This window comes from Saccostrea cucullata, unplaced genomic scaffold (genome assembly GCF_032062105.1).
Source record: "Saccostrea cucullata isolate Sc308-1 unplaced genomic scaffold, CSIRO_AGI_Scuc_v1 ctg146, whole genome shotgun sequence".
Lineage (NCBI taxonomy): Eukaryota > Metazoa > Mollusca > Bivalvia > Ostreida > Ostreidae > Saccostrea > Saccostrea cuccullata.
Genome location: NW_026919274.1, coordinates 1,372,239 through 1,396,293, shown reverse-complemented (window position 1 = coordinate 1,396,293; position 24,055 = coordinate 1,372,239). Strand labels below are relative to the sequence as shown.

The 24,055-nt window shown below is 32.1% G+C and overlaps 2 protein-coding genes and 1 non-coding gene across 4 annotated transcripts; 2 read left to right on the top strand and 1 right to left on the bottom strand.

Annotated features, from left to right (window-relative positions):
- Nucleotides 1-1,408: 1,408 nt before the first annotated feature.
- On the top strand, nt 1,409-15,922 carry LOC134228750 (endoplasmic reticulum-Golgi intermediate compartment protein 3-like). Its single transcript, XM_062710450.1, has 12 exons — nt 1,409-1,608; nt 3,194-3,352; nt 3,710-3,832; nt 5,902-5,933; nt 6,413-6,480; nt 6,721-6,944; nt 9,151-9,182; nt 9,409-9,505; nt 13,418-13,482; nt 13,623-13,759; nt 13,860-13,915; nt 15,332-15,922. Exons 1-12 carry the CDS (start codon nt 1,512-1,514, stop codon nt 15,409-15,411), a joined length of 1,170 nt encoding a protein of 389 aa, XP_062566434.1. The 5' UTR covers nt 1,409-1,511; the 3' UTR covers nt 15,412-15,922.
- On the top strand, nt 13,011-13,082 carry Trnap-cgg (transfer RNA proline (anticodon CGG)). Its single transcript has one exon. It is a non-coding gene; the product is annotated as a tRNA-Pro (tRNA).
- A 2,594-nt stretch (nt 15,923-18,516) lies between the features above and the next one.
- Nucleotides 18,517-21,903, bottom strand: LOC134283604 (perlucin-like protein). Of its 2 annotated transcripts, none has more exons than XM_062766114.1 (5): nt 21,500-21,903; nt 20,639-20,718; nt 20,202-20,305; nt 18,898-19,107; nt 18,517-18,558 (listed from the first exon to the last, which is right to left on the bottom strand). In XM_062766114.1, the coding sequence occupies exons 1-5, from the start codon at nt 21,555-21,557 to the stop codon at nt 18,534-18,536; spliced, it is 477 nt and encodes a 158-aa protein (XP_062622098.1). In that variant the 5' UTR covers nt 21,558-21,903; the 3' UTR covers nt 18,517-18,533. The 2 variants fall into 2 exon arrangements, with proteins under 2 accessions (XP_062622098.1, XP_062622106.1); XM_062766122.1 differs by having other exon boundaries at nt 18,898-19,114; nt 20,218-20,305; nt 21,500-21,897.
- Nucleotides 21,904-24,055: the final 2,152 nt, after the last annotated feature.

The following is a 24,055-nucleotide window of genomic DNA, read 5'->3' as shown; positions in this document are numbered from 1 at the left end:
GATATTATCTTGTGAAAACGAGATAATATCGTGTGAAAACGAGATATTATCTTGTGAAAACGAGATATTATCTTGTGAAAACGAGATATTATCTTGTGAAAACGAGATAATATCTTGTGAAAACGAGATATTATCTTGTGAAAACGACATAATAAAATAAGTCGTTTTCACAAGATAATATGTCGTTTTCACAAGATAATATCTCGTTTTCACAAGATAATATGTCGTTTTGACAAGATAATATGTCGTTTTCACAAGATATTATGTCGTTTTCACAAGATAATATCTCGTTTTCACAAGATATTACCTCGTTTTCACAAGATAATATCTCGTTTTCACAAGATATTATGTCGTTTTCACAAGATAATATCTCGTTTTCACAAGATATTATGCCGTTTTCACAAGATAATATCTCGTTTTCACAAGATAATAAGTCGTTTTCACAAGATAATATCTCGTTTTCACAAGATAATTATGTCGTTTTCACAAGATAATTTTTTTCTGGTATTTAAAAAAAAATAATTGCGTGTCCTAAACATACCACCGTAAATTTAAAACATTTCAGTATCAATTTACTTGACTGAAAAAACACAGGATATAATTGTTAAGATCATCTTTCATTTTTCATTTTAATTTGTCCTCTCCCGACCGACTGACTAAAACTGTCCTGAGTGAATCAAAACTTTTTTTTTAATTCAGGGACACAGAATTCTTTCTTTTTTCCCCTGTAACAGTATATCCCGTCAACAAATACATGTACGTTGAAATTTCTGGAGAAAAAATATTCCCACCTACCAACCGATTCCAACAAATTTACCCCGAGTGACAGAGTAGGGAAAGGACAAGCAAATCTTTTCTAACGGTACGCTATAAAGTTAAGCGTATATATTTTAGTCATTCAATAATTTAAATGAGTAGCTAAATTAATAGGTAATTTAGAAATTATATAAAATGGGAAAAAATATTTTTATTTTGACCCCCCCCCCCCCCTTGAGAATCTTTAGAAGTTCTGAGGAACCAAAGTATCCAGTGGCGGAATTAAGGGGGTGCATCCAGCGCGCGCGCCCCTAAAATTGTCAAAGTTAACGTGAATCACAGTTTCGTCTGGAAAATGTTAATATGTCTACTTGGTAGAACTCATTTTTACCCTACAAAATCTCTAGAACCCAGGAGCCTGAGCCCCCACCAGGGCTTTGTCCTGGACCCATTGGGGGCCTCAAGGCGGCCCCAAGGCCCCTTGCCTACTTTTGGCGCCCCCCTAACTTCAATTCCTGGATCCGCGCCTGGTATCCATCGGCATCGTCGTCTGGAACCCATGATTTTGTCATTCAACGTCAACGCGGGTTCCGACTATGTCTTGTCCAGAGTTATTGCCCTTGATATGCGCTCTCCGATCTGTAGAGTTACAAACTGATGTCAACATCCTGTTTGGCTCTCGACACGTTCTGATCGCTTATTTGTTGCCTCTGTGATTCAAAGCAGGGGCTAGCGGGAAGTGTGCTGTCTTCAGCATGTCGGATAATAACTTTTTAGAAAGACTGCGACAATTTGACGCGTACCCAAAAACACTAGAGGACTTCAGAGTTAAAACTTTTGGTGGAGCACTTGGTTTGTAGCCCAACTATTTTGGTATATTCAGCAACTTTTCAAATCAACCCTAATTTCACTGAAAAGCGTCATCTCATATTAATTTTATCATTGATAATTGATATTTCAAATTGATCCTTTAATTGAAAATACATTTATTACAATTATTTAGGCGATCGCAGTTGTACTATTAGAACAATGGATACATTTACAGTTTAACTTTTACACAGCTTACACTTGTATTTTTTATCCACCTCATTAAACAGGTCCAGTCCAAAGATTTTTTTTTACCTACGTAGCTATTTATAGCTACGTGGGTATTTAAACCTACTAAAAGTAGCTAATTTTACTTACTTTTTGCTTTACTTACATTTTGTAGCCAAATGCAGGAATGGCACAATATGATGAGCACCAAATATCTTGATACAGTCACACTAATGATGATAGTTAGAATAATCTAACTGTGTCTCGGGACAAGCCCTTACCACAGTTACAATACCACCCTTCTACCCGCAATGTTGCAAAAACTTGAAGAATCGCTCCGAAACGATTTTAAAGAATACAAAAGGATTTTCACTGGAAATAACTTCAAAATTAATTATAACAAACCTTTTTGAGGTTGCGTATGACTTTAATCCTAAAACAAATCCAAATTAAGACGAAAATTCAACTAATTTATAGGAGTGAAACGGTTGACAGCAATATTGATTCACCCTCAGTATTTTTTCTCGGTTTGATACACGGTACAAAATCTCTATTTTCCATTCTGTTTGTTTTTTGGTCAGGATCGTCATTCAGTCAGGTTTGGCAAAAGGCAAAACATGTTACTTACCCATTTTGCATATAAATGATATGACAATATTAAGTAAAAACAACGGTAAATTTTTCTTCCATCAAAATGTATCATATCGAAAATAATCGAACCGAGACAAAATTTTACAATACGTATCGAACTGTGAAGGAGGCATATCGTTTCACCCCTACTAATTTTCTCAACGTTTATTCTTGCTTCATTTGAAGCTTTTTTTTTCTTTCAAGTTTGCATTTGGAACACTTTGGATTTTTTGTACTAAATGCACTGAGTTTGATTATCGCCCATGTTTATTTTGCTACATAGTGAATACACGGAATGCATTCTATCCTTAAACAGGGTCCGTAGGACATTAATCATTTTAATGATAGAATATTTTATCTATAATGATGAATGCTACAAAACTTTGGCCAAAAAATGATTACTTTGTAATTTTTTTAAATTTTGCATTAAGTACAATGCAAAATTGTTAACTTAGGAAGTAATCATCAGACTTGTATTTAGAATCCTTCGTATACTTGCAGCACTATTCAAAGGTGCTTCACCATGGGAAAAGCCTCATTCCATCATTGCTCTTTTTTTGTAATCAAAAATGTTTATCACTTAAAGATCTTTTAAATTATAGCTGGTCTGATTTAATCAAAAGTACGCCATATATGACTCTACTAGAACTTACTTTCAAGTAGTCAATGAGTTAATATTGTATTATTGAAAACTAGAGTTGCGTAGAAAAGATTAACAGTTTAAAATATTTTAACACCTATGGTATACATAATTTCCTGTGTTATTTTTCAGTGACGGTGATTAGTTCTCTTCTGATGGTCATACTCTTTATCTCTGAGCTGAATTTCTATCTCACAAAAGATGTTCAACCTGAATTATTTGTTGATACAACAAGAGGACAGAAGATACGTATCAACATTGACATCGATTTTCCAAAAGTGCCTTGTGCATGTAAGTGTACTTATGATTTAGAAATGAAATTGTGAGATGTTTGCCTTTAATGTCCCAATTTTTTGGCAATACAATATGCTGAAATTAACGGACAGTAGCAGTTGTTTAAGAAAAGCTTACTCATGCAGGGCTTGGAATTTCAATATGACCATGCATCTATATGAATATGAATAGCTTCGTGAACAAACTGATTAGGCTAATAAAATATACTTCGGTACCTGACCTAGGTACTCTATTTTAACCAATGATCCTACTTTTGGGATGTCTTTGTAGATTTAAGTATAGATGTATATATGTTATAATTTGTCTTTGTAGATTTAAGTATAGATGTATATATGTTATAATTTGTCTTTGTAGATTTAAGTATAGATGCTATGGATGTCTCAGGAGAACAACAACTTGACGTAGACCATCATTTGTACAAACAGAGACTTGACACGAGTGGACAGAAAATTAAAGATATTGAACCAGAAAAAGAAGGTAGATCTACAGCAAAACAATGGCACACACACACCTTTATTTTGGAACATTGTTGTCTAGGGCTGGGAAAAAATATCGATATTTCGGTATATTGCAATACAGTGTTAAAAAATATCGTATTGCAATACGTTTTTGTAATACCGATATACCGGGAAAATGTTTTGACTCAGGAATTCTATCATTTAATATTAAGAAAAGTTGTCAGAAAGGTTTGTGATTAAGAAAAACATTAACTCTTTTCCCCCTAATGCATTACATCCTTTACCCCCTGATGCCACCATTTGACGCTATGCCCCATTTCCCTGATGCCACCATTTGACGCATACACACAACAACCCTAAATTAGCTCTGTGATTTCCCCTGTTTCTAAATAAATTCAGCTCTAATTGATAGCCAATCATGTGTATTACACATTAGGTAATGTTACTATAATTATAGTGAAGTCACAGCTTGGTGTGAATTCACTTGAGATTTACCTGTGTGAAAACAATGGCACCCAGTCTGTTTACAAGAAGAAATTGGGCCTTGTCACAAGCAAAATTCAGCCTAAATATTGCATTTTATGTAACATACCTTGGATTGTATTAGCATTCACAATATTTTAACATCAGTTCTAAAGTTGAATTTAATAGAAATAAAATTTTACAATGAAAATTAGAGGAAGAACATCATAGAATCTTTAACAAGAACAACAATGGGGGCCACAGATTTCCCATGTGTTTTATGAGTACTAAATAATCTACTTTCAGAATTTTTTTCATCAGGGCATTGATTTAGATAAAAACATGTATTAATTTATTTTCCCCAAGACTTTTGCAAGAAGTGGTCAACTAAATATATAAAATATTTATTAACATGCCTGCTTGAACATGATTTTGAAGTTTAGTTGGCTCAAGTCTAAGATGATTACCTATCATTATTAATCTATCTTAATTAATATTAATTAAACAAAAAATAATGAGCCTTTTAATTGGTTTGGTTTTATATTTTAAGTTTACTGGTATATTTTCTAGAAAATTTCTCTCTTGGAAAGGATAATATGAAGATTAGTTGTGAAAAATTCATTTTACCTGGTTTCACCTATAAATTGTTAATTGTAGATTAATTATTCTTAGAAAATTATATGACAATACTAAAGTTCAATCCATTCCTCAAACATTGATATATAATATGTGACACTTTGATGACATTTAGGTACTTAATTAGCATGTTCTAAATGTAATGGTCAGTCATTTCAAGTCAGTCAAAATGGCTTCAGGGGGCAGCCAGATAAACACTCTAGGGAAATCGCAAGTGCGTCAAATGGTGGCAACAGGGGGAAAAGAGTTAAGACAGAAGCTTTTGCATGGGTGTATTTCAGCATATAAGTTTAATTAAATAAACTTGATAATTTTCCCCTTTGGTTATTTCTCAGTTATGTTCAATCTGCATGTAAATTGAAGTTAATATAATGAGAAAAAGCCATTTTCATTACGTTGAAAATATTGCAGTACATATCGCAATACAGTTATAAATATCGCAATATATCGCAATACAAAATTTCTGGCCAATACCCAGCCCTATTGTTGTCTTATGATAATCATATTTTTAATCATGTACATATAGTTGAACTTTGATATCTAGAAAATGACAGGCAAGTCAAAAATCTTAGGTGCGTGAAGTAGTCCGAGTTAATACATTTCTTGGGCATACATGATGTAGCTTGTAATAAATAAAGTCAAACAATATATCTCAAACTCGATGGGACTATCTCGAATGCAATGGGACTATGAAAAAGTTGGAGATACCTAAGTATTCAAGTTATTGAGGAATATTACAGTGTTTGAGACTTCCATTTCACTTTAACATATCCCTGGTATTCAAGGTGTTTGAGTTCAACTGTATGTCACTTAGAATGTTAACTTGTAGCATATTACTAAGCAAATTAAGCATGGAATTGGTGATTGATTAGCCATAGTGAAAAATAATTTTTTAAACTGGCTTTATATTCTAAAAGTTGCTTATTATGGTTAGAAATATCACTGGACAAAGGATTCATAGTTGCTAAATTTATAATATTCTTTTTTCAGACCTTGGAGATAAGTCCAAAGATATTGTGGAGGTATAGAATTTATTGTAGTTGCTTTGCATGTACTTGTATATACCCTGGTATATCTTAGAGTAGAAATTATAATGGAATGTTCATCATGGTGTCTTTTAATTATTCATATACATGAATTTTACTTCTAATCTAGTTTCTTTCAAATGGCCCTCTGTAACCTTGGAATGTCATTACATGTAGCATTATGGTAAAGGGGCATAACTATGGGGACTTTTCACAAAAACCATTAAAGAGTAAATGAAGTAACTGGAGAAGCCATTTTGTCATTTTGGTCAAAGTTGTTAACAACTTAACATGCACATTGGCATTTCTCTGAATATTCACTGATGCACAACAGTCACTAAAGACTTAAGTGTAATAAGAGAGCAACAATTTTAAGTATCCCTGATACATCATATCAAGAATGCAAGAATTACATCTACTATATATTTGATGTTTACATGTATATTTTGTTGATAATATTGAAATTTGATTTCTAGGTTGCAACAAAAAAGTTGGACCCAGATCGCTGTGAAAGTTGCTATGGGGCTGAGTCAAGTGAACATAAGTAAGCTATAATGCTCATTGTTTAACTTCTGTAGGTCTACAAGTTTACATACACTTCATTCACACTTTGTGAGTTATAATGTTTATGTATATGTATATGTGTGGAGACAATGGCTTAAATCATCTGTAACTTTGACCCACCCAAATATACATGTACTATATTCAAAAGTAAATTGCTGCACCCAAATCTGACCTATGCCTATAAAAAAGCTTAACTGTTTCAATTTTATTACAAACCCAGATGCTGTAATACATGTGAAGATGTACGAGAAGCCTATCGCAAGAAAGGGTGGGCCTTCAATTCCCCCGAGGGTATAGAGCAGTGCAACAGGGAGGGTTGGACAGCTAAAATGAAGGCCCAGGAGAAGGAGGGATGTCAAGTTTATGGATATCTAGAGGTCAACAAGGTTCAGGGAAACTTCCACTTTGCTCCCGGCAAGAGTTTTCAGCAGCATCATGTCCATGGTTGGTCACAGTCTTACATTTTCCTAAATGATTGGCTTTAATTTTTTTTTTTTTCTCCATGTGATTTTTAAATGAACCAGTTCAATTTATTTCTCCATTGTCGTACATCCTTTCAATATTGAAATAATAAGTCAAGGAGACATTGACTATTTTGCAAAATCCAAAAAGTTGAATACATCATTACAGGCATAAACTGCATTTCAAGTGTAAATAAATTACATTAAGAGATTCTTTTTTAGCTCACTTGAGCTGAAAATATAGCCCAACATTTACAAACTTGCTTATATGACAGTGGTGGATCCAGAAGGGGGGGGGGGAGGTTGCCACCACCCCTTCCCCCTTTGGATTTGCAAAAAATAGAGAGAAAGAAGACTGTCCCAAATTTTTGTTGTATGTTTGATATAGAAAATATCCAGTAAAAGGCTAATGTTGTAATATATAAAGATTTTTGGTTGTGAAAACAAAATGAAACCCCACCCCTTTACAAAATAGGATTTTTTGTTCATAAATTTATTTTCCTTTCTTTTACAAAAACTTTTTTAAGTTAATCCATACAAGTATTTCTTTTATCAATTTAATCAACCTCCCACTTTTAAAAATCATACTTCACCTACATACATACATACTGCATCCTATTGAGTTATTTAACAGGTCTTAACGATTTCCAAATATGGAAATCAAGAACGATAACCGAAAGTTGCTATAAATGTACATCAAGTACACGTAATTATTTTTCTGTCCAATCAGACAACAGCATTTTTACACACCCCAAAACATATTTTAAAAGAACAAAAAGATAACACGTGCTTTTGTTTTTTTCCTCAAAAAGATATGTTTAACAAAAAATCTGTAGAAGTAAGATGAAAACTTTTGAAGAATAAGGTATTCCCCACATTTTTACCGTGAACAACCTTGACATTTTTATCTCGGTAAAGAAAAAAAAATAATGCACGATACAATGTAATCGTTTACAGAGGTATAGATCGCACCAGCAAGTTTTTATCAAGTTCAATTATAACATTTACCAGAATATATTATATGATGGTAAATATAATTTTGCTTAGCCGTCCGATTTTCATCGATTATGCTTAAATTCCATGTGTATAGATCAACTCACACAAGTGTTTATCGTATGGAGTATACACATATAGTTTTGCATTATCACGGGTTTCACGAGCGCCGAATACTTAGCTATGCAGACTTAAAATGGGCATAAGGAAAGGCGTATAACGTGGAGAAAAGAGAATCCTGTAATTATACATGAATGCGTTTTATCCCAATATCTTACCTCGCATATCAGAAACTGCATGGACTACTAGTATTCTGTAATAAACACTCAAAAATAATAAAGACTGTTATCTTTTCGATAAGATTTTTATGCCAGACTCTAAAAACTGAAAATTTAACGTATTTATATCAATTTTTTAACGTAAGTAAACTTTTGGGATTGGTAACTCCTATAGACAGATTTTTTTTATACCACTTAAAACGTATTCCAAGCTTTCAAGTCGTGTTTGTTCACAGTAGAATTGTCATAAATATTATATTATTCCCAAATGTGCATAAAGTTTACAAAAAGTTTCTTCTAAAAAAATCTTTTGAGCAAAAAACTTAAAAACCACGTGTTTTATTTATTCTCTCATGGGTTTGTCTAAATGCTGTTATCTGATTGGTCAGAAGGATTAGCGCCTTGTTTATTCTGTGTATTAATAGCAATTCACGGTTATCGTTCTTGACTTCCTTATATAGAAATCGTCCAGACCTGTTTAACTACACGTATATGTAAAACCTACATTATAATAACTCTTTTCCTCTCCCCCCTCCCCTCTCATCTTCATCCCCCCTTTGAAAAATTTCTGGATCCACACCTGTATGAATCATCTTGTAATAAAAGCATCCTCATTTGCTCATTTGTTTTAAATGCTGAAGCTTAATTAATTTTTTTGTGGGGGGAGGGGGCACTAAACTCAAAACAAAAAGTTTATAACACTATGAACAAGTCAATTTCCAAGTAAATTATAACTAACAATCCTACCTAGGCCAAGCTTGTATAAATACATGTATGTTGCATCTATATTGGATGAAAACTATCAGAACATTTGTTTAAAGTGAAAATTTGCATTGTTTTTATATAACATTCAGTGAGTTATACAATCATTGATGTTTATTAATACGCACACCTCAATTCTCGTCTTTCTTTTTTTAGTGCATGATCTGCAAGCATTTGGTGGACAAAAGGTGAGAAAATGTATATAAGAGGTTAAGTTAATTAAGACCTATAAGAAAAGAATTTGATAGTTTGCAGTTTACTTGACCAACCTAGCTTCAGATACTAAGCTCTAAAACTTTTTGTTTAAAATAGAGTGTTTTAGTGCCACCAATTCAGTTATGTCGATTTATACATTTTACATGCTTTTATAAAAATCCTTGCACTGTAAGGTGTACTTAATATTTATGTTTTCAGTTTAATTTGAGCCATGTGATTCGACATCTCTCTTTTGGACAAGATTATCCAGGCATAATAAATCCACTGGATCAGACCAGTCAAGCCTCAAGTGAAGGTAGGCAACTAACACATAATCTAGTTGTTCTTCCAAGAACGTATAGTATAGCTTAAAGTGAACAACATATTAGGAAATGACTCTTATAGCAAGGTGACTATCATTGGCTTTGGGTTTCAAAAATATTGTGAATCTGATGGAAATAAATTATGTTGATAACGAAGCAAAATCACCCATCCCTGGCAGTTGTTTTACTGTACAGGGTGTTTCAGAGATCATGCAACTAATATTACATATCTTTTGCTCACTCATGTTATAGGCATGTAAAGTGCCTCATTTGTTCATTTGTATGTATTTGAAGAAAAATTGATTTTAGTATATAATAATTTATTTACAAATATGGACAATGCAGAAAATAGTCAAATGATCATTTTGCAAGATGTGGTAATTGTCTTTATCAAGTGTATGGCAAACCCCACACAGTTTTGGTGTATCAAACATGTTTCTACTGTACTATAACAGTAAATGGAATCAAATACAATCATTATCGTAAAATTCTGTAATTCTTCTTTTTGAAAAATTATATTTTGAGAATGTGTGATTTTTCAGTCGATAAGTGTACAATGAAATATTTAGCACAAAGTTATTTGATCTTTAGTTTTAACATCGGATTCCAGTTCCTACAGCCATAAATGTTCCAAAGGTTCCGCCAGACTGTAACATTGATTTTCCCGTTAGGTGTAACAACTCCCTTCCCCTCACACCATATCTAAAACATAAATTTACACATTTCACATGTAAACAAATTATTTATTATTGGTAAAGTATCAATATCCAATAGCTACAGGCAACATTGCTATAGTTTGTGTCTGTTTTGAATCCCTATTACTGTGGAATCATTTTAATTCGTGGGGGTCTATGTTTGTGGCTAAGCAAAATTTTACCTGTTCGTCGGGACGTGATTTCTTCGGTTACTCATCAATACCATGGTTCAATGAATTGATACATTAACAAAATAAACGTTCAAGGGAATGCAAATTCGTGGATAAGCATGATAAGGGTGACCCACGACATCCATGAACATTGGTCCCCAAACGAACACTGATGATAACATTTTATTTTATCTGGTACATTCTGTCCTTTATAAAATTTCTGTTTTAGTCTAGTCTTTTCATGAGTAATAAAACCTTTTCTAGAAGCCTAAGCAAATAATCTAGAGATTTAGAGTTTACAGTACATGATGTATAGATATTAATTACGGTACAATTATTTAAAAAAACAATCAATGTAGCCATGTTCCCCTTGAATACATTTTTACAAAGTACATTGTATATATGCAGTTACTGAAATTGCACCTGCAGATGTACACTGTACCTTAAAGCTGTGAATCCACCAAAAATTGCCCCCGCAGACATTCCCACGGTGAAACCCATTAGGAATCCCATCTTCATTTTCTGGAAACAGCTAGGACCCCCATGTCCTGACGCAGAGGGTGGGGAGTATGGCATAGCAGTGGCAGTTTATCTAATCATTAAAAATTAATTTTGTTACTTACAGTTCTTAATTTTGAACTTCATGAAGACTTAGAAGAGTGACAAATGTGAAACTTTTAGAAGAGTGACAAATGTGAAACTTTTAGAAGAGTGACAAATGTGAAACTTTTAGAAGAGTGACAAATGTGAAACTTTTAGAAGCCATTATGATTTTTAAGCTTAATTTCAGGAATATACGAGGGCTGTTCTATAAATAGTGTCCTGAACTGTATGACATACAATACTGATATCATATGACATTAAGCTTGACTTTTTTGCGTTATTGAATCTTTAATGAATTTCATCTTTAACAATTTATGTGACTACTTTTCATCACATAGTTTCATTGTGAGAAGCTGGAAAACAAAGTCTATTCGAGACACTGCAATTCAATGATAAAAAATGATAAAAAATTATATAATGGGCATCATAAATGGGTAACGTCCTTGCCAACAAAAAATTTTAACAACTAATGGACTGTTTGCCAAATTTCAACAAATATTTGCTGATGATGTATGATTAACTTTAAGACACATAGCAAATTTGATAGACATCATTTCAGGGAGTAGCTCACACTGTTTTATAGAAATGTTTGACAGTGAAAAGGCTTAGAACTCAAATGTCACCTTATGTTTTGAAAAATGAGTGAAAACAACCGCCTGTCAGAATATTTAAACAAATATTTTAAAATATCAGTAATTGCAGTTATCCACGTTTGTTGGAATTTTTTTTTTTTTTTTGTCATTCTCGTTAGAACATGCTCTTACAAGTGAAGTTAGAGTGTCGGTAAAGGTCCCTACGCTCATTATATACCTCGGACTCTTACAACTGAAGGCCATTTTCTAACAAGCTCATTCTGCCTGAGAATGAATAAACTATAAACAAGAAATTTTTAGGTACCTACCGTACGTGTTTGCATAGGGTATAAAAATCACAAAAAATCATAAAAGCATTTTCATTCAGAGTTTTTCACCAGAAGTACTTTCAGTTTGACTTCTCATTAATTGATTGCTAGTCAGAAAACAAAGATATTGTTACAGTAAACTAGTTTCATCAGATTTTTGGCATTCCATTCTCGAATTTTCAACAGAAGACTTGTTTCAATTTCTGCTTTGATTTTAAAAATAATGGATTTATCGTTTATACGAGAGATTTACCAAATTATGTGTAAGTAATAATGTAAATAGTGAATATTTTATTGTTCTATGTCATTCGTTATTATTCAAAGCCTGAATTTTTCATTGAATAATTTAATGAATTATTTTACTTGGAGGTTCAGAGGCAAGAATTTTTACAATGGATGCTAGCGGTTACCGTTACACAGCGTTAAGTCAAAAGTAGATTGCTGTGAAGCTCCATCATTCTTGAGTAGGGAGAACGTAGCTTAAAGTAGTGGTGCATTTAGGGTCTAAATCACTTCGGGAAAAAATCGTTTGGATTAATGTGCTACTGCTAGTCCGAATTTTCTCTTGGCCCATGCGTTGTCGTTTAAGATCGCACTGCGAGCAGCGCGAAGAACTATTAGAAGCGTTGCTCACTGCGATCGCTAATAAGAAAATTGAAGGAAGAGTATGTTGTTTTTAAAGGCTCGGTGTTTCTGATGTCATCAACTCAATGTCAAGAGTGAAATTTGACATACACAGCTGATACAAGCTGTACAAGAAAATTACATTATAATACGATACTGCGAATAAAGGTTTTACCATTTAATGAAAAAATTAATGCAGAATGAATTATTCTAAATAATTATCTTTTCAATTTACCTCAGCTGATGTAAAAAGGGTTTGAAAAACAAAGTCAGTGTTCTACGATTGTTTCAGTGTACATGTGCAACCATACTGGTTCCGGTTAAGTTACTTCCGGTGGAAACGATTTACACAAATAAATTAACGAGAACCTCTGTATTCAAGTAGAAAATTATACCTCAAGTTTATTAATCTTTAATAATCTACCGGAATTTTTATTTTTTCCTTAGTGGAAGAAAAAATCTTTTTTGTTTAATATAAAGCAGGTTACTGCTCACATTTTGATATGGCCAAGTGGTCTAGGGGTATGATTCTCGCTTCGGGTGCGAGAGGTCCCGGGTTCAAATCCCGGCTTGGCCCAAGAAGATTTTTTTTTTCCTCCATCTATTTATACAAATTAAATTCAGTAGATGAGATATGCATATTTCACTTTACAGACAACATATTAATTTTTTTGCACTGAGAGAGAGAGAGAGAGAAATGTATCTTCATGCTTCATATAAAAAAGAAAATGAATTTGTATTTTAAGAATATGTTATGAAAAGACTATCTCTGTTAAACACAATATTTAAAATCAAAATATATAATATTTTGTCTTTTCAAACGTTATCTATAGAGAACTGTAGTATACATGTGTGTATTAACTTCTTTTTTACCTGGTTCATGTATTACTAATCTAAATTTTATGTTTGCAGAACAAACTATGTTCCAGTACTATGTTAAAGTTGTGCCAACAACATATGTCGATGTGAAAGGAAGGGTAAATACCTGTTTGCATGATATTTGATATTTTTAATATTCAATTTTGACCCCCAAAAATTTTGGTAATCCTGCTTTAATTTATGTTCTCTGGGTTGAGAGAGAGTTGAATTTTGAAATAAATCTTATTTTTATATGCAGGCATTGTATACAAATCAATATTCGGTAACGAAACATTCCAAAAATGTTGGAAATGGATTGGGGGATTCAGGATTGCCAGGAGTGTTTTTTATTTATGAATTGTCACCAATGATGGTTAAATACACAGAGAAACAGAGGTATGGGAAAAATAATTATTATAAACTAAATTTTCAGTTTTATCATTTCAATAACACTCCTCCTGTTTCAAAGTATTTTCTATAACACTATGTTTTTCAGGTCATTTATGCATTTTTTAACTGGTGTCTGCGCCATTGTTGGGGGAATTTTCACGGGTAAGTACTGAAAGTTGTAATTGCAGCATAACATCTTTACTTTGTCTCTAATTCCCCCACCTACCAACTACTTTTGGTCAAATTGTCCTGCTGTTTGCACAATGAAACTTACTACTATGGCAAATAATTACTACTTTCGAATCAAAATAATTTTTTTTTTTGCCTTACTGTATTTAAAGGTGCATGGACACAGATTTGAAGTTTATATTTTCTGTGTAATATCACAACATATATATTTTAATACCATTTCACATAAAAATATATTGAAAATTTTATTTCATATTAAAGTTATTGAAACTTCAAATTTTTGGATGGGTTTGATTGACACATTCTTGCACTCTCACAAATTTTACTTTAATTCTTAATACTTAGAAAAAGTGGCAATCTTGTTGTGTATTAATGAAAGATATATCTTTAATCTAGAAAAATAATTAGATTCAGAGTAGAAATGTTAGAAAGCAAAACCCCTTCACAAGTATCATCATTCTGTGCTAAGTGTACAGAGTTTAGCAAATTAATCACACCCTGAATCGTACACAGTTTTTGTCAACAGGGCACAAACTCCTTTATTGTTGATGTTTACGATTCACGGGGTGCGTTCAATTGTTAAAGTCTGCTCACCACAACTGCATGGACTGACAATATACTGTGTGTATCTTTTGCTTTCGAATATTTCTACTCTGGATTATAGTTTTAATATTTTTCATTTATACACAACAAGATTGCCATTTTTCCTTAAATTAAGAATAAAATAAAAATTTGTGAAAGTGCAAGGATGTGTCAATCAAACCCATCTAAAAATTTGAAGTTTTAGTAACTTTTAGATTAAATTAAAAAAAAATTATATATTTTTGTGTGAAATGATATTAAAATATATGTCATAATATTATGCAGAATTTTTTAACTTCAAATCTCTGTCCATGCACCTTTAATAATCAGTTTAGAGATGTCCATCTCTGAAATCTTAATAATTAATCAGACTAATAAGCAATAATAATAAGGTATTCATTAAAGGCAAGTTTATAGAATTTTAGAAAAATGTCATTTTAAGAGCACTTTTTCAAAAAAAAAATTAATAATCCCCTCCTGTTTTTTATTTTTTAAAAAATTCTTTTACCACCACTTTGAATAATTCAGACTACAGTGGCCAGACTATGCTGACTTTTTTCCCCCACAAAAAACATTTCAATTTCATGTTTCATTTTGAGACTTAATTTATCCAGTAAATGGTAATTCTAGTGGTTGTTCTTGTGATATAGTGATGCTTAAGATTTTACAATCAAATCAGCTGCTTCAGTGGCAGCTATACCCTGTTTATGAAGCTCAATTCACTTTACAATCATACTTGTTATTAAAGAAGTATAATATAGAAATGGTAAGAAAAACAAACTTTTAATTTTTACTTTTTGTTTACAGTTGCTGGTATAATAGATTCCATGATTTATCACTCATCTAGAGCTTTACAAAAAAAGATAGAACTTGGGAAAGCAACTTGATGAAAGGAACTATTTTAATCTTATTTTTAAATAATGCATAACTGCTGAATGAAGAAAGTGAGTGTTAGATTATGGTGTATGTGTTTTGTATTAAATTTTGACACAATAGAAAACCTGGTGTTTTACAAAGTATGCCAATTAATTAAAATACATGTATTATGTTTCATTTATTTAGTTTCTTTCTCAAATCATTTGTAATGTATACGTATGTCATCACGTAAAGCAGTTGTGCAAATGATAATTTTGTACAAGACTCTCACAGATTTCCTGTAGAAGTACATAAAATATTCCATTGATCCAAAAGTGACATTCATGACTCTGATACTTTATATACATATGTACATGTACTTGAAACTATGAGCTTTCATGCTTCTCAAACAACTTGCAATCTATACATGAAGTTACAGAATTTTTGAAGCATTATAGTGTAAGCATTTAAGTCAACTACAGCAAATTACAAATACTAATCAAGTAATAGTACAGAAGATCAAGAAGCATTTTTTTAAGGGTGGGGGGTTGGTTGTTGGGAAAAAACATTCCACATCATTATATTCATTCTCACAACTGAAAAAAAGCTGGAATTTACATAGGGAAAAAATCATAAAAAAATTAAATCCACATTTATTTAATGTATATGTACCGTATGCTCAACTTTGTTTGGAATCTATTTTAAACATACAGTTTAAGTATTCATTTTAAAATGCACCTATATATTTAATGCATTTGAATGCATAAATAACATATACACGTACTACATTGATCATGGATATATTACATGGTAAATATGCATTTAAAATGTTAAAAATATTATGTATGTTGCTCTTTTTTTTTACGTTAAGCATAATTATGTTGAACATGCTCTTTAATTATACATGTACCTCATCTTTGCTAGTCAAAGGTTTCGCATCTGCTGTTCTCTAATTAGAAGAATTATCAGTGGATCAGCAACCCTTGGCTAGTAAAGATGACCTGTATACATATGATATTTTACTGACCCTTAGGAATCTATTTAACTACCAAGCAAAAAAATTCTTGATATGCACCCCCTTTTGAAACAGTTGTTTGTTTATACAATATTTCATTATGTTTAAACATAACAGGATTGGATAGCAGGCACTGCCTATATATTTTGTGGCAGCATTTTAAATTTTGATACCATTTTGGATTTAAATCTGAAAATTTTCTGACTTTTTATGAAAATAAATGTTTTTGTATTTCTGTATGATAGAGGACACGAAGATCGGTAGGGGTCAAAAATTAGGACACGAATCATGACTGATTTTGGGAGACATTTTGCATTGTATCTTTTAAAGTTGAAAACCTATATAGCTTAAGATATCTCTTCTTACATTTGTTAAAGTGTAAAAATACTATGAAAAATATATTTTGCATACATTTCATATAGAAATTTGGATAATGATACTGTTGATATAAACTTTTACCTGAAGTAAACTTAGTATATAAAAAACCAATTCATCCTGGGATTCATTGTTCATCAATATTTGAGACATGATTTGGTCATTTATAATCATTGTTAAGCTTGATATGTGGATTTGATATTAAAATTTTTGTGTTTGCATGTATTTATGCAGACTATATACAACCATTATGTAGCTTGTTTCACCTTTCACACACTACCAGTGATTGTGTTAAGAATTTTCTGCTTTTTAAATTGTTCAAGGCTGAATATTATGTGTTGGTGTGATTTTATGACAGTGTATCATGGTGTATTGCTGGGTATTATTAGTTCAACAAATTTCAACAAATTTCTTCATAAATTTCATTCAAGAATAACACACTACTCGCAGCAATCTACCCATTGCTTGTTGAAGCAAATTTCACGAACTCTTACAATTTAATCAACAGTCAATACATTAAAAGTTATTGAAATTATTTCATTTGATAATGTGTTAACACATTGATTTGCAGAAAAAGATGCTCAACCAAAGTTGATGAAAGGTCATTTTTGAATGCAGAAATTGTCTTCATGTTATATGAATTAAACTGATAATAAAGATTGTTACCTAATTGTTGTGTAAATTTCTTACTGGGGAGAGAAAACTTCAGAAGAATCCTGATTTATAAGCATTCATACAGCATATTTTGTTAACTGTCAGTAGTTTTACAATGTTAGAGACACAAATGTAGTACATTTAATTAATGATTGAATATTAATTAAAAGTACTTGAGAAGATGGTTACAACTGGTTAATTTTGTTTTAAGCCTGCATCCCTCATTGCATTCTGCTTCTCAGTATTAGCTTTAACATAAATCAAATTTGTATCCTTTAAAAAGCATGGAAACAAATTTTATGTTTATAATCTTCAAAATTTACAAAGAAGAAGGTACAGATTGAGCTTTAATGTGCCCTAAAAATTGAATGTTCTTAAAAAGTTATGATATTTGCTTAAACAATACTTGAGTAGATGAATATGATAAATTATGAAAGAATATGGCATGAATGAGGACCTTTCTGGTAGTATGACGTCATTAATTTGGTGCATTTCTAAGTTTAATGCAGTAAAGTCTCAAAATGACTCATTTCTGTGCTTATTTTCTTTTGGAAAATAGTGTCTGCCATCGTCGCCCACTTTAATTTCTAAATATATTATGTAAACTGTTATGAAAAATCACATATCTCAAAATCTTGCCGGGCAACGGTGGCAGAGTATGTTTTCTTGAAGAAAATTCCACTAAAAGTTGATGTCTTCTGCAACTTTTTAAGAAAATACGGGAAAATGCACAAGTTAATGACGTCACAATTAGCATTAAGGAGGTCATATGAGAAAAATTATTTGTATATTCTTGGTGCAGGGAATTTCTATGATTAAGAAAGAATGCATTTTCTTTTCTTATATCACTTTCATATTTTAGAAAAATATCGGGCTTACTTTGTATTGAAACTGTACCTTCTTCATCACTTCCGTTTCTCACATACCAAGCTTAACATACCCCACAAACACACACATAAACGATTGGGTTACAATATCCCCTACAACTGCGTTGTGAGAGGATAATTTAAAAGAAAAATCAAGTCAGCACATAATAGGAAAAAAACAACTTCCTGATGTTGCTGCTGTAAAAGTTTAATATGTATAACGCAGTTCTGTCTATCTTACATCTTATCCAACTACCTGGGGAGGATCTCTGAAATTATAAAGCAAATAAAAAAAGTTTCCTTATATAAAACACTGTAAAACATTGATTGTATTGCATAAAACATAGAATAAAACATATTTGGTTGGATATGATTTTTCTCCAACCCGATGTTTTTTATCGTTTTTTTCTCCCCGAGCCCTGACATCGCCTTGCGATTTATAAAGCGTCAACTTCTCTAGCCCAGTTTAAGCAATAACACTTGGGTAGTTATCAAATTCATTATAGTTAAATTGTTATAGTATTTATAACATTTAAATTGTTATAGTATTTATAACATAATGGGTAATGTGAAATCGTTGTCGTATATCATTCAGTATATGCGCTTACCCATTATCGATTTCACAAACAAAGTTAATCATTTTATTACAGAAATAGTCTCCCCATTTGCCGTGAAAAGGCTGCCACATAAGCATGCAGTTCTCTTCTGTATGCGCATTTGGTTCTCCAGGCTGCCACAAGTCAAGTGTTACACGATCATGTGTAGACGAATACTCCCACCTACCCTCCTCCACTAAATCTGACATCCCCATCCAGAAACTTTTACCTTTAAGGAAAGTTGGTCATTAAGTACATTGAATAAAGTGAAGTTTCGAAAGAAATAGACTTAGTGTAGCATATCTTTAATGAATAATGAAGCTACAAAGCAGGCGAAACATGCTTAGTTTAAATAGATAAGATAATTTTAATTGAATTTTAAAAATAATTTTTTTTATCAATCATTTGCCAGAACTTTTGAAATGCCCCTCGTATTACAAAAAGCAGATGTGCTGTATTTGAATTGAAAAAGAAAACTGTTTAAACAATGTTACAGTATTGTTTAAATTCACATATTCTTTCGTCATAAATGTTTTTAACTTTGTTTCTTTTGATATTTTTTCAGCTCTCTTTAATTAACAACAGAAAACAGAATCTGTCTGATGCTTTTTATAGAACATATTATATGACCATATGTGTGCCGAATTTCATTTTAATTTGAATAGTGGTTTTGTAATTAAATATAGATAGTTCGAGAATGTTTGGTCACCCCTCCTATTTCTAATAATTTTAGTTTACTGTATTTATAAGCAGTGTGTGCAAATAAATTGGGTTATGGAAATTTGTTTGCACATACCGTCATACATATGAAACAATACCTTTCAAATACTGTATACATGGTTATTTTTCGCCCCGTCTTATTTTCGCCCTTTTGCACTTGCAAACTATTTTGCCCCGTTTTGAATTCGCCCAGTCTTAGTTTTGTTTAAGTAATTATGCCGTATAATTTGCATTCGCACAGTTTTAAATTCGCCCAATCAGGAAGAGGGCGAAAGGGGCGAAAATAAAACGGGGGCAACAATTTCCCTGTATACAGTAATAATAATTTATTACTTACATTTACATTTTTAAAAAAAACTCTTTGTCTTGACTGCAAATGTGATTTATATTTTAATACCCAAGTATTATCCTTCAAGTAAGCTACAGTTAATGGAAGAGCCAACATAACACTTCCATACACAAGTACAAAATATTGTTTGTCAGATTCTTGATCGTGGATTTTCCTATAGGAAATAAATTTTTGCGAGCAGATATTGCGTAACAACGCCTAAACAAATGCTTCAGGTGGAACGTAAAAAAAAGGGAAAGTAAAGTACCAACAACTTACTTTACCTAAATTCTGGCTGTGGCTGATAAGAAACCAGGCCTCCTCCATTGTTTTTGGTTCAACGAGTTTAGAACCAAGCTGTGTACAAGTACTCTGTTTCGAACAAAGTTTATAACTATTGGAATCTTTTTAATTAGTTGGGATCAATATGCATAGGATATTCAAAAATTTCTTAATTGTTAGGATGATATTTTCCTGATAAAGGTCCGATTGTGACAGATTTAGTTAATATATCAAATTTTCTGTCAAAGGGTTAAACAATAAAATTAACATAAATTCACATTTCTTAGAAATAACTGATTTAAAAATCATAAGATGTTGGAACTTAAATTTTCTTTGAAAAGTCAAACGTGTATACATTATTTGTCAAACGTGTATACATTATTTGGAAAACATCTACATCTATGGTCGCTATCAGTATCTTACTCCAGCATCTGCCCAAGAGGCCGTAGTATGGCTAAAGAAATAGCATTTGTCCTGGAATCCCAACCATCCCACAAAACAACCTGAAATAATGGAAAGTGATTTATCATAAAATTATGGATTAGTATTCAATTATTTATAACTTAAAATATGTTCATGATGTGAATATTCTATTGATTCACTGATATTTTATAAATTTTGCACAAGTCATATTTATGAACATCAATTTCTGATCACAATTTTTTTAATAATACAGGTTGATTTTTATATTTCCCCCCTTTCTCTTATTTCAGATAAATTAGATGTGATGAATATATTAGCTTTATTGTCCATGAGCTTATGAGAAATACTGTATCATATGTATTATTGAAATCTAATAATTTTGAAATATTATTTTATTCTATAATATATCATTGCCCGTTCTTTAAGGTTTATCATCCATCCGCTTACCATATATTTTGTTTTAACCTAAACATGATTTTTCAGGAGAAATATTAATTATGATTTTAAAATAAAATCAACAGACTTTACCTTTGCGGAGCAAAATTTGAATGTAGTGGACTTTTAACCTGACTTTGATAATATGTAGTATAGCTACCGGTATATCAGCAGAGGGTAAATGAACCTTATAAAGTTGAACTATACTTTTATGGTATTGACATATTGTTTATCATGTTTATGAAGGAAATAAAGTTGCCCATTCAAGATCTACAATTAATACCATCCAGTCAAAAATAATTTTGAAACAAGAAATATATTTTACTGGTTTTTTTTTTTTTTTTTTTTTGTTTAAATGCTATTAATACAGATTCAGATGCATTACTTTAACTTTAAAAAATAAAGACGCAAAAAAAAATATCCTACCACTGATGAAAGGCAGTGAACACAGAATAGTTAAGGACTTCAAAGACACGTTTGCCATTGTCTCTTTAAAAATAACAACTGACACACTTTACCAAGCAACAACTTATCTATCATTCAGATAAAAAGATAATTTTTAACCTTCGTCCTCTCTGCCAAAATACAGTACATACAGCTTAATGATCGGAAAAATCAATGGAAAAAAATTACGAGAATCGGTGTTTCATGTAGGTCTTTTTCCTAATACAATGATTTGTTTAATGTTGAAAATTTAAAATAAATGGACTTCAAAATTTTTAATACCTGACCCAGCAGCTATTTTAATATATAGCAAATTATCTTTTAAATATCTACATAAAAAGATAAAATGGATATGAGGATTCTCTTGAATTTCGCGGACTTGATTAAGTATTCAAGCTCAAAAGTCTGTTACACTATCAAATTTTGTAGCAGAACAAACACGAACCTCTTAAACATCAGAGGTGGGATTATGTGCCATTGGGGAGTGGCCTGCCAACCGAAGAAAACAGGTGCTGAAGCCTTCAACTCGACATTTAGATAACCTGTATACGACGTTTTGTCAATAAACAATGGTTATATCCATTCTGATGCCGATACGATATATCCTGGTGAGCTTGAGATAAAAGATACCACAGAGTCTGACACATCTGTTTCATATTTAGATATTTTTCTTGAAAAGACGTTAATGGACAGCTTCATGATAAACGTGATAACTTTAACTTTTCAATCGTCAACTTCCCTTAATTATGCAGCAATATACCTTCATCAACTACATACTGGGTTTATATCTCTCTGTTGATTCGATCCGCAAGAGTATGCTTTATGTATGAACAATTTTCAAAACGAGGAAAGTTAATGAGAAACAAGTTGATGAAACAAGTATATCAGCAGTCTCGTTTAAAGTCTCAATGTCTCAAAGTTCTTTGGTTGACATAAACTGTAATGCCCTTCTCAGCAATTACAATTGATCATTGAGTCAAATGCTGACTGACCCTTTTCATTCTAATTGGAAGGCCATTATATACACACCGTATTGACGACGGCTTTTTCCATTATTTCCCGATCATGACAAGGAACACAGGTCGGGTGTAACCGGTCGGCAGGGGATGTTCACTCCTCCATGGCACCTTATCGCACCTCTGATATTATGAGGTCCTTGTTTGCTCTGCATCAATTTTGTATTGTATAAGGGACTTTTGAGATTGAATACTGTTCGTTATTTAAACAATAAAATGCTTTCTTTGTTTATTATTACTGGAATGAACGGAAGCAGCTGTTGCAGAAAAAATACATAACCCGCGTAATCGGGTTATGTAATTTTTTTCTGCAATAGCTGCGACCGTTCATTTCAGTAATAACAAACAAAGAAAGACATTTTATTGTTTATATTTGTTTATTACACACTTAGTAATAAATACAGGTTTTTTGCATATGCGATATGGCTGACGTCACAATAGCCGTATCAACCCTGCAGGGCTGATATGGATTTGCGGGGCTGATATCCGTATCAGCCCTGCAAATCCATATCAGCCCTGCAGGGCTGATACGGCTATTGTGACGTCAATATCACACCCTTAGTAAATTAAACCACAATAACAGTACTTGTACTCATACACAATTTTTGGTGGGTTCATATTCTCTTAATTTTAACTTTTTGAAAATAAGGTTAATCTTAATTTACAAATACATGTAATACTATAGAATATTTTCAAATTGCATTGAAATAGAAATAGAAACAAACCCAAATCTTATGAGACATTAGACTATGTACATGTATGTAAGAAGTCCATGCATGATTATTTACTTATTTTCTTCTCAACTGTATTTTATTACTAAGTATGTAATAAATATAATAAAACATACCCTTTTCCACATCACATCCTGTATCAGCCCTCGACCAATATCAGCCCTCGGGCCTTCGGCCCTCTGGCTGATATTGGTGTCTCGGGCTGATACAGGATGTGATATGGAAAAGGGTATGTATTATTCTCTATATCTGTTTAAATTATCATTTTTAGTAGGATTAAAAATATTAATTATTGTGTTAATGATGCGAACGTCTTTGTACGTTTCATTGATGGAACGGCCACTGATCAAGAAATCTGTACAGGTGATACGCCTAATGTAGTTCAGGCAGTGATGAACGCAATGGGTTTTCTTAAGAAATAAAGAAGAAAATATTCAGTGGATGTGAATATTTCTATATATTTTACTGGCCAGATATCATATTTTGGGATTTAAAAAAAAAACAATAACATGATAACTATGACAAGTTATTTTGCAATAGGGTCCAATTGCGCAAGTTCCATTCTAAGGTTCTCGAGTCCATGCAGCACCCGTACAGACCTTATTTTACTTAACAATCATAGGTAGGACAGTAACTTTCAATACAAAAAATATATCTGTGGTAAGATGCAAGTCAAACCATGCTGCTTTTAGCCAAAATGGCAAGTCATAAGTCTCATCTATATATCTGATGAGGACTTCGATGCAGATTTTTTTTAGGGGGAGGGAGGTGGGTATTCTTTGGGAGGAACC

Coding starts and splice junctions, on each gene's coding strand:
- LOC134228750 (XM_062710450.1), top strand. CDS start 1,512: ATGTCGGATAATAACTTTTTAGAAAGACTGCGACAATTTGACGCGTAC. Junction 3,353..3,709: donor TCCAAAAGTGCCTTGTGCAT/GTAAGTGTACTT, acceptor TTGTCTTTGTAG/ATTTAAGTATAGATGCTATG. Junction 13,916..15,331: donor TGTTGGGGGAATTTTCACGG/GTAAGTACTGAA, acceptor TTTTGTTTACAG/TTGCTGGTATAATAGATTCC.
- LOC134283604 (XM_062766114.1), bottom strand. CDS start 21,557: ATGGCAAACGTGTCTTTGAAGTCCTTAACTATTCTGTGTTCACTGCCT. Junction 20,719..21,499: donor TTCACTGCCTTTCATCAGTG/GTAGGATATTTT, acceptor CCATTATTTCAG/GTTGTTTTGTGGGATGGTTG. Junction 20,306..20,638: donor CCTCTTGGGCAGATGCTGGA/GTAAGATACTGA, acceptor TGTTCGAAACAG/AGTACTTGTACACAGCTTGG.